At 39.5% G+C, this 12988-nt stretch overlaps 1 protein-coding gene across 5 annotated transcripts in view; it reads right to left on the bottom strand.

Annotated features, from left to right (window-relative positions):
- Positions 1–78: 78 nt before the first annotated feature.
- The window catches only part of SASS6 (SAS-6 centriolar assembly protein), a 23944-nt gene continuing 11034 nt past the window's right edge, over positions 79–12988 (bottom strand). The window contains exons 7-17 of one of the 5 annotated variants that reach the window (XR_003092707.1): positions 12303–12494; positions 11872–12066; positions 11360–11449; positions 11090–11269; positions 10061–10142; positions 8114–8241; positions 7024–7149; positions 5521–5612; positions 3729–3870; positions 2540–2634; positions 2382–2424 (exon numbers count right to left, since the gene is read on the bottom strand). Coding sequence is in view for 3 of the 5 variants with exons in the window: in XM_025197300.1 (XP_025053085.1) it covers positions 2336–2424; positions 2540–2634; positions 5521–5612; positions 7024–7149; positions 8114–8241; positions 10061–10142; positions 11090–11269; positions 11360–11449; positions 11872–12066; positions 12303–12494 (1269 nt within the window). In the remaining 2 variants the exon portion in view is untranslated. Of the gene's footprint in view, positions 2425–2539; positions 2635–3728; positions 3871–5520; positions 5613–7023; positions 7150–8086; positions 8242–10060; positions 10143–11089; positions 11270–11359; positions 11450–11871; positions 12067–12302; positions 12495–12988 lie in introns of those variants that run through there. The other 4 variants (XM_025197300.1, XM_025197304.1, XR_003092708.1 and 1 more) reach the window with 4 other exon arrangements.

Below are 12988 nucleotides of genomic sequence, written 5' to 3'. Positions count from 1 at the left end.
GGCTTCAGTGAAATAACTATAATGTTACTGTTTTTCTGCTCTTTAGTGCAACAGATGAGAGAAACAAAAGTAGCCTTTTACTGATAAGCTATTTAATATTTTCCATTAACCTTAACACTTCCAAAAGCAAATGGATATACATTAATACAAAGTCTGATTATAAATACACGTACAAATTTTACACAGCAAAATATCTTTACATATACAAGTCATTTGGACAGTAATGTGCAAAAAAACTAGAGTGATAACCACTCTAAACATAACAACGAAGACGGTCTGAAACCAAATAACATTTTAAACCAAGAAGCATGTAAACAGAGTCCAAGACATTTTTTTTTTAAAAGTGGCTTTACCATATTACAGTTTAAAACTTAGACAGTATCTCTAGTTTGGTATTACAATACAGTTTATGGTAAACTACAAAAGCTGGTCCTTTTTTTGGTTACTTTATATATTACACTGCATTTTCTCTTGTATAGGCCACCCCTCCGCCACATCACATGCAAGGGAAACCTGACCTTGGGTCTGGAAATGTGGGTACAGGAAAGGGGGGGGGAGGGAAGTAGTGCTGGCAGCATTTAATTGGGAGCCATAGCAATTAACACTACTACTACCAGTGGCGATTCCCTCCTGGCCACAAACCCAGTCAGGTCAGCATGCAGGGTTGGTTGGTCTGTGTCTGGATCTTGTGTGCCAAGTCTGACCAGTCACAAGGTCTCAGACCCAGCATGCCTGGTCCAACCCCACATGCTAGCTCCAGAGCAATGTGCCAGGTCAGAGCCCAGAACCTCCAGAATCCAGGTGCATACTACTTATAGGAGCATGCTAAATCTGAGAAAATATAGTAGTTTCTACAACCTTCAGTTCACTCACTGGAACTTAAAACAGGCACTATAGCATGATTCTAGTAATGGACTCAAGTATAGCCAAAAACCTAAAAGATACATATATCTTCACTCTATCCAAATCTTAGTGTTAGTTTCCTGGATGTGTTATGTATAGTATTGTTGCTGCACTAACATAATGTAAACTGCTTTCAACACTTTACAAACTGCAGCCCATGTCATTCAGAACCCACTTAGTGAGAAACTGACAGAAACAGAAACGAACTGCAACAAGGAGTATGAAATATTTAGCTGCAACTCAGCTTTATACCTTATTTCATTTTAATAATTTCTGTCTACATAGTTTGCCTAGTGATATAACATATAAATTCCTTCAGTTATATTTAGAAATAGTGGTTATCAAATTTATTATTGTTTGTGTTGGTTTGGCAGTGGCTTTTTACAAGAAAATTCTGCCAAAAAATTCAAAATCAGGATGAGTATAAAAATTGAAATGAGCAAACTTCAACTCTGTTAAGAATTGGGTTCAGTTTGCTTCATTAACAAATCTTATAGGTCAAGTTAAGCCCTTACAACAATTACATGCTTTGTAAGTGCATTTCTATGATGAGAACAGTTTTTCATGTGACACATCAATTCCTGGGATAATTCCCTGAAGGGTACCAGCCCCTTGCATGAAACAGAAAAACTCCATAGAGCCCAGCGCATAGTGTAATTTCATTCAAGGACTAATGCAGATCAACATGGTCAAAACCCAGCAAAGAAAGGAAACAGCCACTAATCTTTCCCATTCTTGATATTATCTGTGTCACTACACTGGTACAAACATCTGTTTAGGGTCTAGGGAGTTCAAATGCTCCACAGACTGATTAATCTCCACTCTGAAAGACATTAACATCAGTCTCCAACTAAACACTTATTCTGGGAAGAGCCTAGGTAGTTTCTTACAGCCACAACCTGCCCAACACAGTTCCTACTGATTTCAGGGAAAGCTGAGGGTTGTGTGCACCATTCAGGATAGCATTTAGTACTAAGTTCCTAAAGCACAATGTTTTTCAGGGAAAGAAGAAAACAGTTCCAGGCATGACTCAGTTCCAGCATAATAATGCCAATCACTCATTTGGATTTTTTGGGGTAGGGAACCTACTGCCTTGACAAAACCAGCTCTGCAAGCCTTCAGACTCTTTAAAAACGATCATCCGTCAAAATATTTTCCACATGAAAATAAGCTACAAAGCTGTTTCTCACCTCTGCATTACTTTTTTGGCTAGAACACAGCCTGAAAGTCTATATATAGCATCTGATTAAATCTATCTATTTTTCTGTGCAATCCCATAGCATAATTTAGAGCTGATAAGGTTAACCGATTTTGCAGGGGATTACTGTACCATTTTGATACTTTACCTTTAAGGGGATAATTATACTCAATACCATCAAGCCAATCCTAGATAAATGGTAGAATAGTTTTCATTTTAGAACTATGTTGTCCATTATCCAGGGAAATAAGCAGAGGCTGTTGAAGGTACTACAGGTTTTGATGAAGTTTGTATTTTTGTTGATGGATAGGATTTTGGATACTCTGCAAATAAGGAGGAAATATGTTAACCTTGGTGGGACATAAAGCTGCTCAGAGTTCTGGAAGGTGCTTTTTAAAATTGAATATTTTACACTTTAATAAGACAGTCTGTTCCTACCTGAGCTATTAAGCGTGTTCTGGCTCAGCCCCCGTAAAGGAATGCTGTCTTCTCTTTTCTTTAAATACTTCAATTCCAACCCCAAATGCTCACCACTATTCAAAAGAAAATCATACTTAAAAACAAGAAATCTATGAACTTCCTGTTACATTTGTCTGTCTTTTTTGTACATGTTGCTGGTGAAGCTAGGAGTTGTCAGCTGCATACTTTAAAGTCTACACAAAAAATACTTTGGGGCTTTTCAAAGAGTGTGTTATATTGAAACAATGTTCTAAAAAACATCTGAACAGGTGCTTACTGCTTACAACTAACTACTGTTTTAGTGCTAGCACCAGCATAACAGAATGGTTACTTATCTATGAAATAATGAGGTTCTTAGAAATGGTTTTGTCCATATGGATCCCACTCCAGGTGTATGTGTGCCTAATGCAGGTGAGACGGGCATCTCTGAATACCTCTGGCCATTGGTACCACTCTAGTGCCCTGTGTAACCCCCCACTCTGTTCCCCCTGTAAAGGCATAGCCAGGCAGAGAACCTGCAACTGTCTCTGAATTCTCTCAATAACCCAGAATTTGAGATAAAAGGATTTCAAGGTAGAAAGAAATCCCCACAGGTAAAACATCCCAAGTATCAGTGCCTTCAAGGTAGCCAAGAATTGGTATAAATCCCACTCTAGGCAGCTGGCTAACAGTACCCCTCCCCGGAAATCTGAGCAAGGATTTCCAGCTGTCATTAAGTAAACACTGCCCTTTGGAATCTAATCTTAATCAGTGTTACAAAGCCAGGTCTACAGCACAGTGTTTGAAGGAGATGACCATGTGGCTGCTTTTGCCTCCCTGATGTAGGAAACAGCCCAAATTCTATTACTGTTAAAGGTATGTGGGTCCTCTCCTCACTGCTTTTTGTGACTTAGTCTCAAGCTAAACTGAGAAAAATTAGATGTGCTAGAAAGTTATTCTACGGCCTAAGTCAAGGTGGAATAGGAGGGCAATTGCTAAGTTGTTACTGGCCCCAAGCTGATATGGGGCTATTAAGGAGGGTTGTGGAGCTGACATTCCTGTAATTTTATTACCTCTTGATGAATGCTTCCATGTATTACGTGAATAAACCATGACTGGAGAATCTTAATAGTGACAACCTATCAGACAGTGCTGTGCAAGCTAATTGCTTAAACTGCTTAAAACTCACATCTGTAAGCAGAATTCTTTATCAACTGAGTCTGTGTCCTATAATCATCTGCATTTGCAATAAGTACATCACACAGCAAATGCAGCTTCAAGTCTTAAGGGCTTTGAATCCACCATGAAAGTCTTGCTGGCACAAAGATTGCCTGTTGGGTGTTTTGGAAGAAATTTAATAGGATTAACCTTGATGATTTCCTAACTAGCCAATAACAAGTAACAGCAGAAGAAATGATTAAGTAGCAGGTAAATACAACCCCACTCTCTCTCATTATTATGGGCAATCAGAAGTGTGCTACAGGTTTGCCCCTTTCTACCTTTTGATGAAGGAGGCACAGGAACATACAGTGCGTAGGGACAGCCACAACCAGCAATGCTTTTCATATATTCTGATCATATGTGCGCGCACACACACACTTAAGTAGGCTACACATGGAGAAATATTAAAGCAGTTTCTTTAAACAGTAAAACCCCATAAGCACGACAGGTACAGTTGTTTTTGTAAACAGTTTTCTTCATCTAACCCACATCCAACAAATGTGGCTGGGTTGTAGATGTGGTAGAAAAACCTTTTGGGTAGGCAATGCTAGAAAAGGCAAGTGCTTTCTTGACAGTTGTCTGGGCAGCTCTATGATATTGTAGGCAAAAGAATTCCCAGAAGAGACAGACCCAGATAAGTACCAGAATTACCAGGAACAATGCCTTCTGGGATGTCCTACCAAATAGGGTAGGGAGAAAGAACGGAGAGACAAACAAAAAAGGTAGAGGGGATCCCACCAACACCACATATACAGTTTGTCAAACTGACTGCAGCAGGGGTTGAGAACCTATGGCCTACAGGCTGGATCTGGAATCAGCAGTCAGCTCCGGCTCCAGCCCCAGCAGCACAGGAAGTGATCCCAGGATCCTAACACCTGCTTTTCTCTATCTACTCCCTTTGCAGCATCTGCTGAATGCCTGGGGGTGAGTGGGAAGAAGGGTGGGTGCAGGATTGCAAACAGTGGCCCACAGTGGCAAAAGGTTGCCAACCCCTGGATTACAGGAACACAAAGTAGGATTGAAACAGCATTGGCTCATTATTAACTATGTTACTAATTGGTTACAAAAGCTGCTACAACTTGCAATAGAAACAATGCACTTATTCCACTGCACCTGCCTACTTCATTATGTTCTTTCTAAAATAACTTACTTTCCTACATGGTACCACCACTCACATTAACAGGAAGAAAGACAAAATAATGTCATGTAACATTGAAAACATTAATACAATTTTAAGCAATGTGTGCTGAATGCCTTCATGAATTAGGCACACTGAGGCACTCAGCCTGTAAAAGGAACATTTGCTATTCTTGTTATAAATTTTAGAGCCCTATGATGTTCATCTCCCACATGGCTGGCTCCACTTTACTGTGAGTAACAGAAGACTGGAGTAGTTTATAATGACTGTTGAATCTAAGACTAGCAGAATGTCATTTTCTTAATGGTAGCCTACAAACAGGTCAAATAAATTATTCCACAGCATAAAATTACACAGGGTGTGATCTGATTTTTTATCCATAAAAGCTGCCTTCAAAGACACTTTGAGAGCCACATTTTCAAATATAGCCTCTAAAGTTGCAGAGGGAGAGGGTAAAGCTGTACATTTATTTGAACACAGCACTACAGTTTGCAGTCACAAACTTAAACATAAGAACTGTTATACAAAACTTTTCCTAGCAATCTTAGAGAAGTGGCTGAGGGTCTTGATAATCTGCCCTAAAGTATATCATTTGTGTAGGCACAAAATTGAAAGTACTCACTTTTCTTTGTTTGCTGAATTGCTTGTTGCAACAGGTACCATCTGAACATCTGAACATCTATTAGTTTTTGAGAGTTGCGTATTAAACTGAATCTAAAAGAAGATCAACATTTTCACACATTCACTATTTAATCTAGATTAAAATTGCGAACAAAGAAAATGGAGATTTAGGATTTTGATCAGACCGGGTGCATATATACGTGCAAATAACACAACACAGTAAACTCTGGAGCCATTTGAGCCAGAGTACACTGCTCCCGGGCACAGTGTCTACATGTGTGCCTGGGAGAGCAGCAAGCTGAGCTGGGGTGGAGCAGCCTCAGGCTGGCAGGGAGCACGGTGGGTCAGCTCCAGGTTCTGGGTGGCAGCATCAGGTGGCGGAGGGGCTGGCAGGACCTGGAGGTCTGGTCCCTGGCCAGCTGGGCTGATCAGGCACAATTTGTGCCCAGTGGTCACCGCGTACATGTGTTTGACCACATTTAATGACTCTGCTGCAAGATAGTACAATACTATCCTACAGTACTGTACCATCTTACAGCAGAGTTAATTAGTTTACTGCGCCCTAATACCAGCACACGTGTAGACTATGACACTTTACTGAAGAGCTAATAAGTCAACTCCACAGTAATGTGCAGGTATAGACCCACTGTGAGCAATAATGTTCCACATATCACATGCCTAGATAAAGTAGACACAATGAATAGTATGCTAAGTTATAAGACAAAGTAGGAATTCAGCTACTGACACCTACAGTGGGTGCATCTTTTGCTATGGTTTGCCGTTTCTATGGGACACCAAAACAAACAATGGCTTCTGCTGAATTGTTGTATTTAATTCAGTGTTATGTTTTAGGGCCTACTAATGTCAGCATTCATTATCAGAATGAATAAGCATTATGGCAGGGAAAAGGCAATTCACAAGATTAAAAGAAACTATTTCAAATTTAAGAGATTTTGCTTAAAAAAACTGGATTTCACTTAGCCACAATATTAACCTAAAGAGACTGGGTGCCCTGTTACTCTCAGATATACTAGTAAATGCTTGAAAAGGGAACTTTGCTGACCTACAAAATTCATTTTGCACTAGGCCACAGAAGGATGTTTTCTATAATCAAACACATTAAAATTTTATTTTGCGAGCAGTATGGGATACTAGACTAACAGAGCTAAAAGCCAAATCCACGTTCTGTGTGTCTTTGTATGATGAATGTGCTATATGGCTTATATTCAGATGGCAAAGCTGTGACAACGTGGATGATACCTCACAGCAATGAATTTATAATCTGTAAAATGCTTTCAAGACATCAAGTGCTATCATTTTATCTAATGAGCATATAGCTACCTCTCAATTAAAGCAAAAGGCAACTTGTGTTTAAACATAAGTTTAGCTAATTGGAAATTCCAAAAGTTCATTAAGTCAAATATTTCTGAAACTATATGGAAATACATGTGGGTAAATATACATGTATAAAGATAAGCACAAAATAGTATAAATGCTTACTTACCTTTGGGCCTGAAAACTGTTGGCTGGCATTTCGAGCAGATGTATGTTCTGGAAGGGTCTGTAAGGTATATATAGGGGAGATGGGATAATTTATTCCTAAACTGGGAGGAGGAAATCTGTTTTCCAACTGTAAGAGAAAGTAAGAAAATGACCATTCAAAAGAAGATGATCATCATCTCTGTAGTATTTTTGGTCCTAGCAATCCCTCTTACTTTTTCTGGTTCCTGTTTCAAATGAATAACTATACAACATTCTTTTCAGCTGAGAACTACAGGGTTTCAAAGAAAATAGATTAGTCTGATTCAGTTTCACTGAATCTATATGTAAAAAATTAAAACTGACCCTCAGTCATTAAATGTATTATTGCAATTAATGTTTATTAATATTTAAGTGATTCAGACACAGCAAAATCTCTTATTCTTTCAAAGGAATATTTGCAAAAAAGAGTGTACACAAGGTAAGCATTATTTTATTAACATGTTTTCATCAGCAAATCTCAAGAGTTGACTAATGACTGGTGTAAACTTGCACTCTTTATATCAAAGAAAATGCAAACTCTTCTATATTAAATGGTTTCAGATGAACATTATTATTTTTTTCTTCTCCAGTCAGGAAGAAGTTTACAACTCTTACACAAGAGCTGGCAGTCCACTACTTTTAATTAGTTTCTTTAAACAGAGGTATAGAGTAAGAATTTTTTTTTACTTCCCAGTTCCCCTACTCTCTCCAAAATTAGTCTTACGTGAAAAAAGTATGTCTATGTAGAATAGTTTCCAGCTACAACTCTATTATAGCAATGAAGAAGAGATTTGCTGACAAGACACACCAGTTCCTTTTCGTGTGCAATTTAATGTCCTATTACTGAGATTTCTAATTTCATATTGTTGTCTGGCTTATATCAAATACATTTATGAAGTTTTTATTTCTTATATTAATAGTGCATCCATTCATAACACTGCACAACATTTTAAAAAAATTATGAGGCAAAAGGAATAACAAGGCATTTTATCTAAGTTATGTACTTCAATTCTTGTGTATTTATTTCTAAACAATATAGAAAATACCTAATTATAGCTGTTTGGCTCTTTTACCATATTTTGAGGTGAAACGCCAATTCTGCTGTTGCTGGGAAGTACAGGTGAAATGGGAGAAGTTCCCAATACCTCTTGTTTTCTTGCCATCTGAATTTCATTCAGTTGCTTGTTTAACCAGGTGATTACTACATCAAAAAGTAGAAAAAGAATTAAATCATCATGTCTTTGCTTTTTTCCCCCTCTTTATTCTGTCCTCAATCTATCAGAAATTATAACAGCAATACCTGCCATTTATCAAGAACTTGTTGCAATTATTCTATTGCATTGTTAGACAGTTTCTTCCACTCTCTCCTGCACCAACTCTTTATCTAATCTGGCCCCCTCACCCCAATTTTGCCCTATCTTGACTTCTCCCAGCCCATCTCTGCTGCAGAAATACCTGTTCCCTCTCCCCCACTGCCTGAAAGCAATGGGAAGCTGGGGATGGGAGGGAGTCTCTACTCTCAGTGGTGCTCTACAGCAGCGTTTCTCAATCCATGGGTCATGACCCAAAAGCGGGTCACAACAATTCATGAATGGGTTATGAACAAACTTTAAAAATGGATTCTCCTTTAAAGGAGAAAAAAGTGGGAAACTGGCTTTTCCCTTGCAGGCTGGCAGAGTACTGGCTTGTAAGGGACGCCCCCCCATGACCCACACACACACCCCCTCTGCCCACCACTGGGGGGCTAGAGTCTGGAGGTGGGGGGCAGTGGGTCAGGTATGAGGGGCAGTGGTTCCGGATTAGGTGCTGATGTTTACATATGGCTCCTGGTACAAAAATGGTTGAGAACCATTGCTCTAGAGCAAGCGTATAAAACATACAAAGGTAGGTCATTGTTCACAATCCCCGCACCTTTACCCACCACTGAAATGAGGGTTTTTAGTCACCCTGGCAACTAAGAAAAGCATCAGGGGAAAACATAGGGCAAGAAGTAGTGGCGATAACTTCTTAGGTTTCAGCACCACACTGAAACAGCAGCTCTGGCAGTTGCAAGAATTAATATGTTGCCAATCAAAGGACACCCTACAGTCAGGATCCTCTACCTCTCACAGCCAAATAAGTTTGACACTGCTGCTCATGAGCAACCATGAGCAAAATCCTCACATATCCCTGGGCTGGAATATACTTGCTGTAAATGGAAACTTATCTGCCAAAGATCTGAGTTTGTGTGAACTGTGCTTTTTTCAGAAACTTATAACTTGTCCAAAAGTCAGCACCTTCCCCACCTTGCCTCTCATATATCAAAAGGCATATCCCTGACACAAGGGTGCTCTCCAAATCTAGCCAAAATGTCAAGCCAAGAGTCTGGTACCCTTAACTTAGGAGTCCTCATTCACTCAACCTAAAATAAAACCTCTTCTGAAAAGACAGAAGTTTCTCAAGAAGGATGTCTGACTTTTCCAGTGGTACGAAACACTACCATTTTCCCTCTCCTACTTCTGGTTGATAATATTGTTTCCTTCAGCTCCTGCTGCTGAAGATGACAATCTGATCCTGAATATGTTATCACATTAAAATGCATACAAGCTTCTTTCAAATAAGCATGATAACAACTAATGACTTAATTTCTGGATACAGCAGCAAGAATATTAATTAGACCCACAAATTACAAGAAAACAAATGGTTTATTAATAATTAGAAATTATGGATATGGATACATAAACCCAGAACAACAGGATAAACTTCTTAAATTGTATGGAGTCACACCAAAAGGTGAATTCTTCACATGTGAAGAATCACAGTAATTAAACTGAGGCTATTTATGCACTGGTAAAATAAGCTAAGAAGTAATTGAATTGCTTGATCCTTCTATTGGGGGAAAAGATCACAAGTATGCTATAACCGGAGAAAATAATATAGCTGCTATGCTATTCACATTTGCAAACTATGCCATTCTGCTTCACTGATTAAGTGAAATGTTATTTTATGCAAAACAGGGGACTGAAATTCTGTAAACTTACCATTTTCATTGGTTTTTAGCAGCTGCTTGCTTTCTTCCAGTTTTTGCACTGTACTTTCTAACTGTTCTTGCAACTTGCATATCTAAAATGTTTGCATAGTAATTATATAAAGTAAAATCAAGAGCACTCAACAATCAAATACTGAAGAAAAACAATGTAAATAAAACATCAAGGATCTTGAAATCCTTCTGAACTTAAAAAGAGAAGATGGATGTTAAGTCTAGATTACTGTTGTACAAAAAGGGTACAACCACACAAAGGAAAAGCTCTTTATTCCATTCAGGCAGACAAGGTTCCTTGGGTGAATTTGATATCTTTTATTAGACCAACCCAAATGGTTGGAGAATAGTTATTAAGCAAACTTTCGGGTTCAAAAACCCTTCGTCAGGCTCAGGAAGCTGCAGCAGTTGGTGTGTCCATTCATGCCTTTGAAAATCTCCGTAAAAGTCTGCTAATTCAGGGAATGGCAAAGTATGGCCCATGGAGCTGCAGGGCTTTGCCTGTGCCCATGCCCGTGCCCTTGACTGAGCAGGGAGGAGTTTCACCAGACCAGGAAATTGGAAGCTGCACCTGCACCACTGCCACTTCTGCCCACACTCTCTTCCCCATTCCCCAGGGCTGTGATGCAAGCACAGCTTACAGTCAGTGGGGAGCTGTGCCAGGGCTCGGCTAGGCGGGGAGGGGCCAGGGAGAAGCAGGAGCTGCGTGAAAGAAGCTACTGCACTCACACCGCAATGAGGGAGCAGGGGACTAGGAGAAGTGGTGGCAGTAGCATGGACAAAGCTCCCAGATGTGTGGCTCTAGCAAAGGTGGAAGGAACTGCCCCCACCCACCCACTGATACACTGCTAAAGCTACCTGTCCCATGTCAGACTCTAGCCACATTGTTCCTGCCTGCAACTTAAAAAAGGTGCTGGCCCCAGTATTAATTAATTCATATGCTCAACTGTATTTTTTGTACTATGTAAATCCTAAGGTGGTATTCTCTTTACCTTGTTATCCACTTAAAAGAAAAATAAAGAACTTTCACCTCTTGCTCTTTCGTTTGTAGAGACTGTCCGGTCTCTTGCAGGTCTCTCCGCTCTTTCTGGAGTTTCTCTTCTTTTTCAGCCAGCAGTTTTTCTTGCTGAATTGTCACTGTGTTTTTCAATTTCAGTTTACTCATTAGAGTTTTCAAATCTCCTTGTAATTTCTTGATAATGTCATTAGCCTATAAAACATGAGAACATTTCCAAACTAAATAAGTATAATTTAAACGTAAAAAAAAATCTCATGATTTCAACATCATGTTTAAACAAACCTTTAGTAATTCAGCTGATAATGACTTTATTGTTGCTTCAAGTTTTCCTATGTGAATTTGTTTCTTCTCTGTATTCTCTTCCAGTATTACCTTTAAAAAATTAATTAAGATTTTTACTGCTGAAGAAAAATACTTCCAATTTCATCTAGATGAAGTTTATTAAGGTTTGCAGTAGACCCACATTAATTCTCACATCACTAATCCAACTCGTATAACACACATGAATTCTGTCCCATTTCTCCAAACTTAACAGTAATAGTTTCATTCAGACATAAAACTTTTACGAAATATACTAGGGTAAATTCAGTAATGTATTATGGCAAAAATTAAACTAAAATACACTTGTTAAAATTAATCCATTATCTTTTTGTGAAGCTATGGTTTTGATTCCTTTTTAATATTTGATCACCTACTTGTCAGTTCACAAAAACTGCTAACCTGCAACAGCCTTATAATAAGCAACAAAATTCTACTGTTTTTCACATACGGTAGATTTAGAAACTAAAGGGAACCTTTTGTTCCTGTGTCGCATTTAATACTTCTTTTGTCCTATTAACCAACTGGTCTTTATCTTTGATCTCTTGTTCAAAGACAGCAACTCGTGTTTGGAGCTGATTAATAAGTTTTTCTTTTTCATGGCATTCAGCATCCAGAGTAGTATTCTCACGACGCAAAGACAGTACTTCCTGCTTTGTTCTCTGGCACTCCTGAAACAATTGAAAGAAATGTGTTTTAAGAATACATTGTTCAGCTTGTAACTGTGCATTCAAACATACCATGTTATAAAAGGTGGTAAATAAAGAATATTGAATCTACAGCATGGACCACCAGAGTTTGAAAATGTGCTAATTTTCAACTGATCACACAACAGATTACTTGTATATACTGATAATGCTATTCCTATACAAATACAAATTTGAAAATGCATATGATCATTCCATACATCTTCTATCCCAGAGAGCTTTCCTTTAAGTTCTCTGACTGTGGAGTCTCCTTTATATCGTCTTTCTGTTAGGTCTTTGTTGATTATCTCTAGTTCTGATAGTCGATTCTGTAGCTGCTGGATACTTCTCTGATGCATGCTTTCCAGTTCCTTTTTCTGTTGTTCATGTTGCTGTTGGCATTGAGTTTGTGCCTATAATGAAAAAAGAAAATGGTAAACTAGGTAAAATCTTCTAATATTATAAAAGCCTTAGTCTGTCTGTCCATAACACTTTATTCACACTCTGATTGGCTGTCTTGGCAGACAGAGACAGACAGTGGAGTGCCACCATGGCAGTGGGGACCAAGGGGCTGAAAGGGAGGGGGGCGAGGTTGGCAGAGCTGACCTCGACCCCCTCCCCTGCTCCTTGGAGGCAGCAGGGGACAATGGGGACTGAAGGGCCGCCATAATGGAGGGGACGAAGCGGGGAGGGCAAGGCCAGGTTTACTCCTTGGAGCCAGAAGCAGTGCTGGCCTTGCCCCCTCAGGTTTACTCCTTGGAGCCAGAAGCTGGCGCCCTCCTCACCCCCACAACAACAGCCAGCAGGGAGAGGAGGTGGCGGGGAACAGGGGAGGGAGGGGAACAGAAAGGGGATGAGAGGTTACGAGTGGCTGTGCCCTGCCGCAGCCACCACCACAGGCCCCAGC

The sequence above is a fragment of the Alligator sinensis genome, unplaced genomic scaffold, assembly GCF_000455745.1.
Source record: "Alligator sinensis unplaced genomic scaffold, ASM45574v1 scaffold647_2, whole genome shotgun sequence".
Classification (NCBI taxonomy): domain Eukaryota; kingdom Metazoa; phylum Chordata; order Crocodylia; family Alligatoridae; genus Alligator; species Alligator sinensis.
The sequence above is the reverse complement of the archived record's forward strand: the minus strand, read 5'-3'. Positions and strand labels throughout refer to the sequence as shown.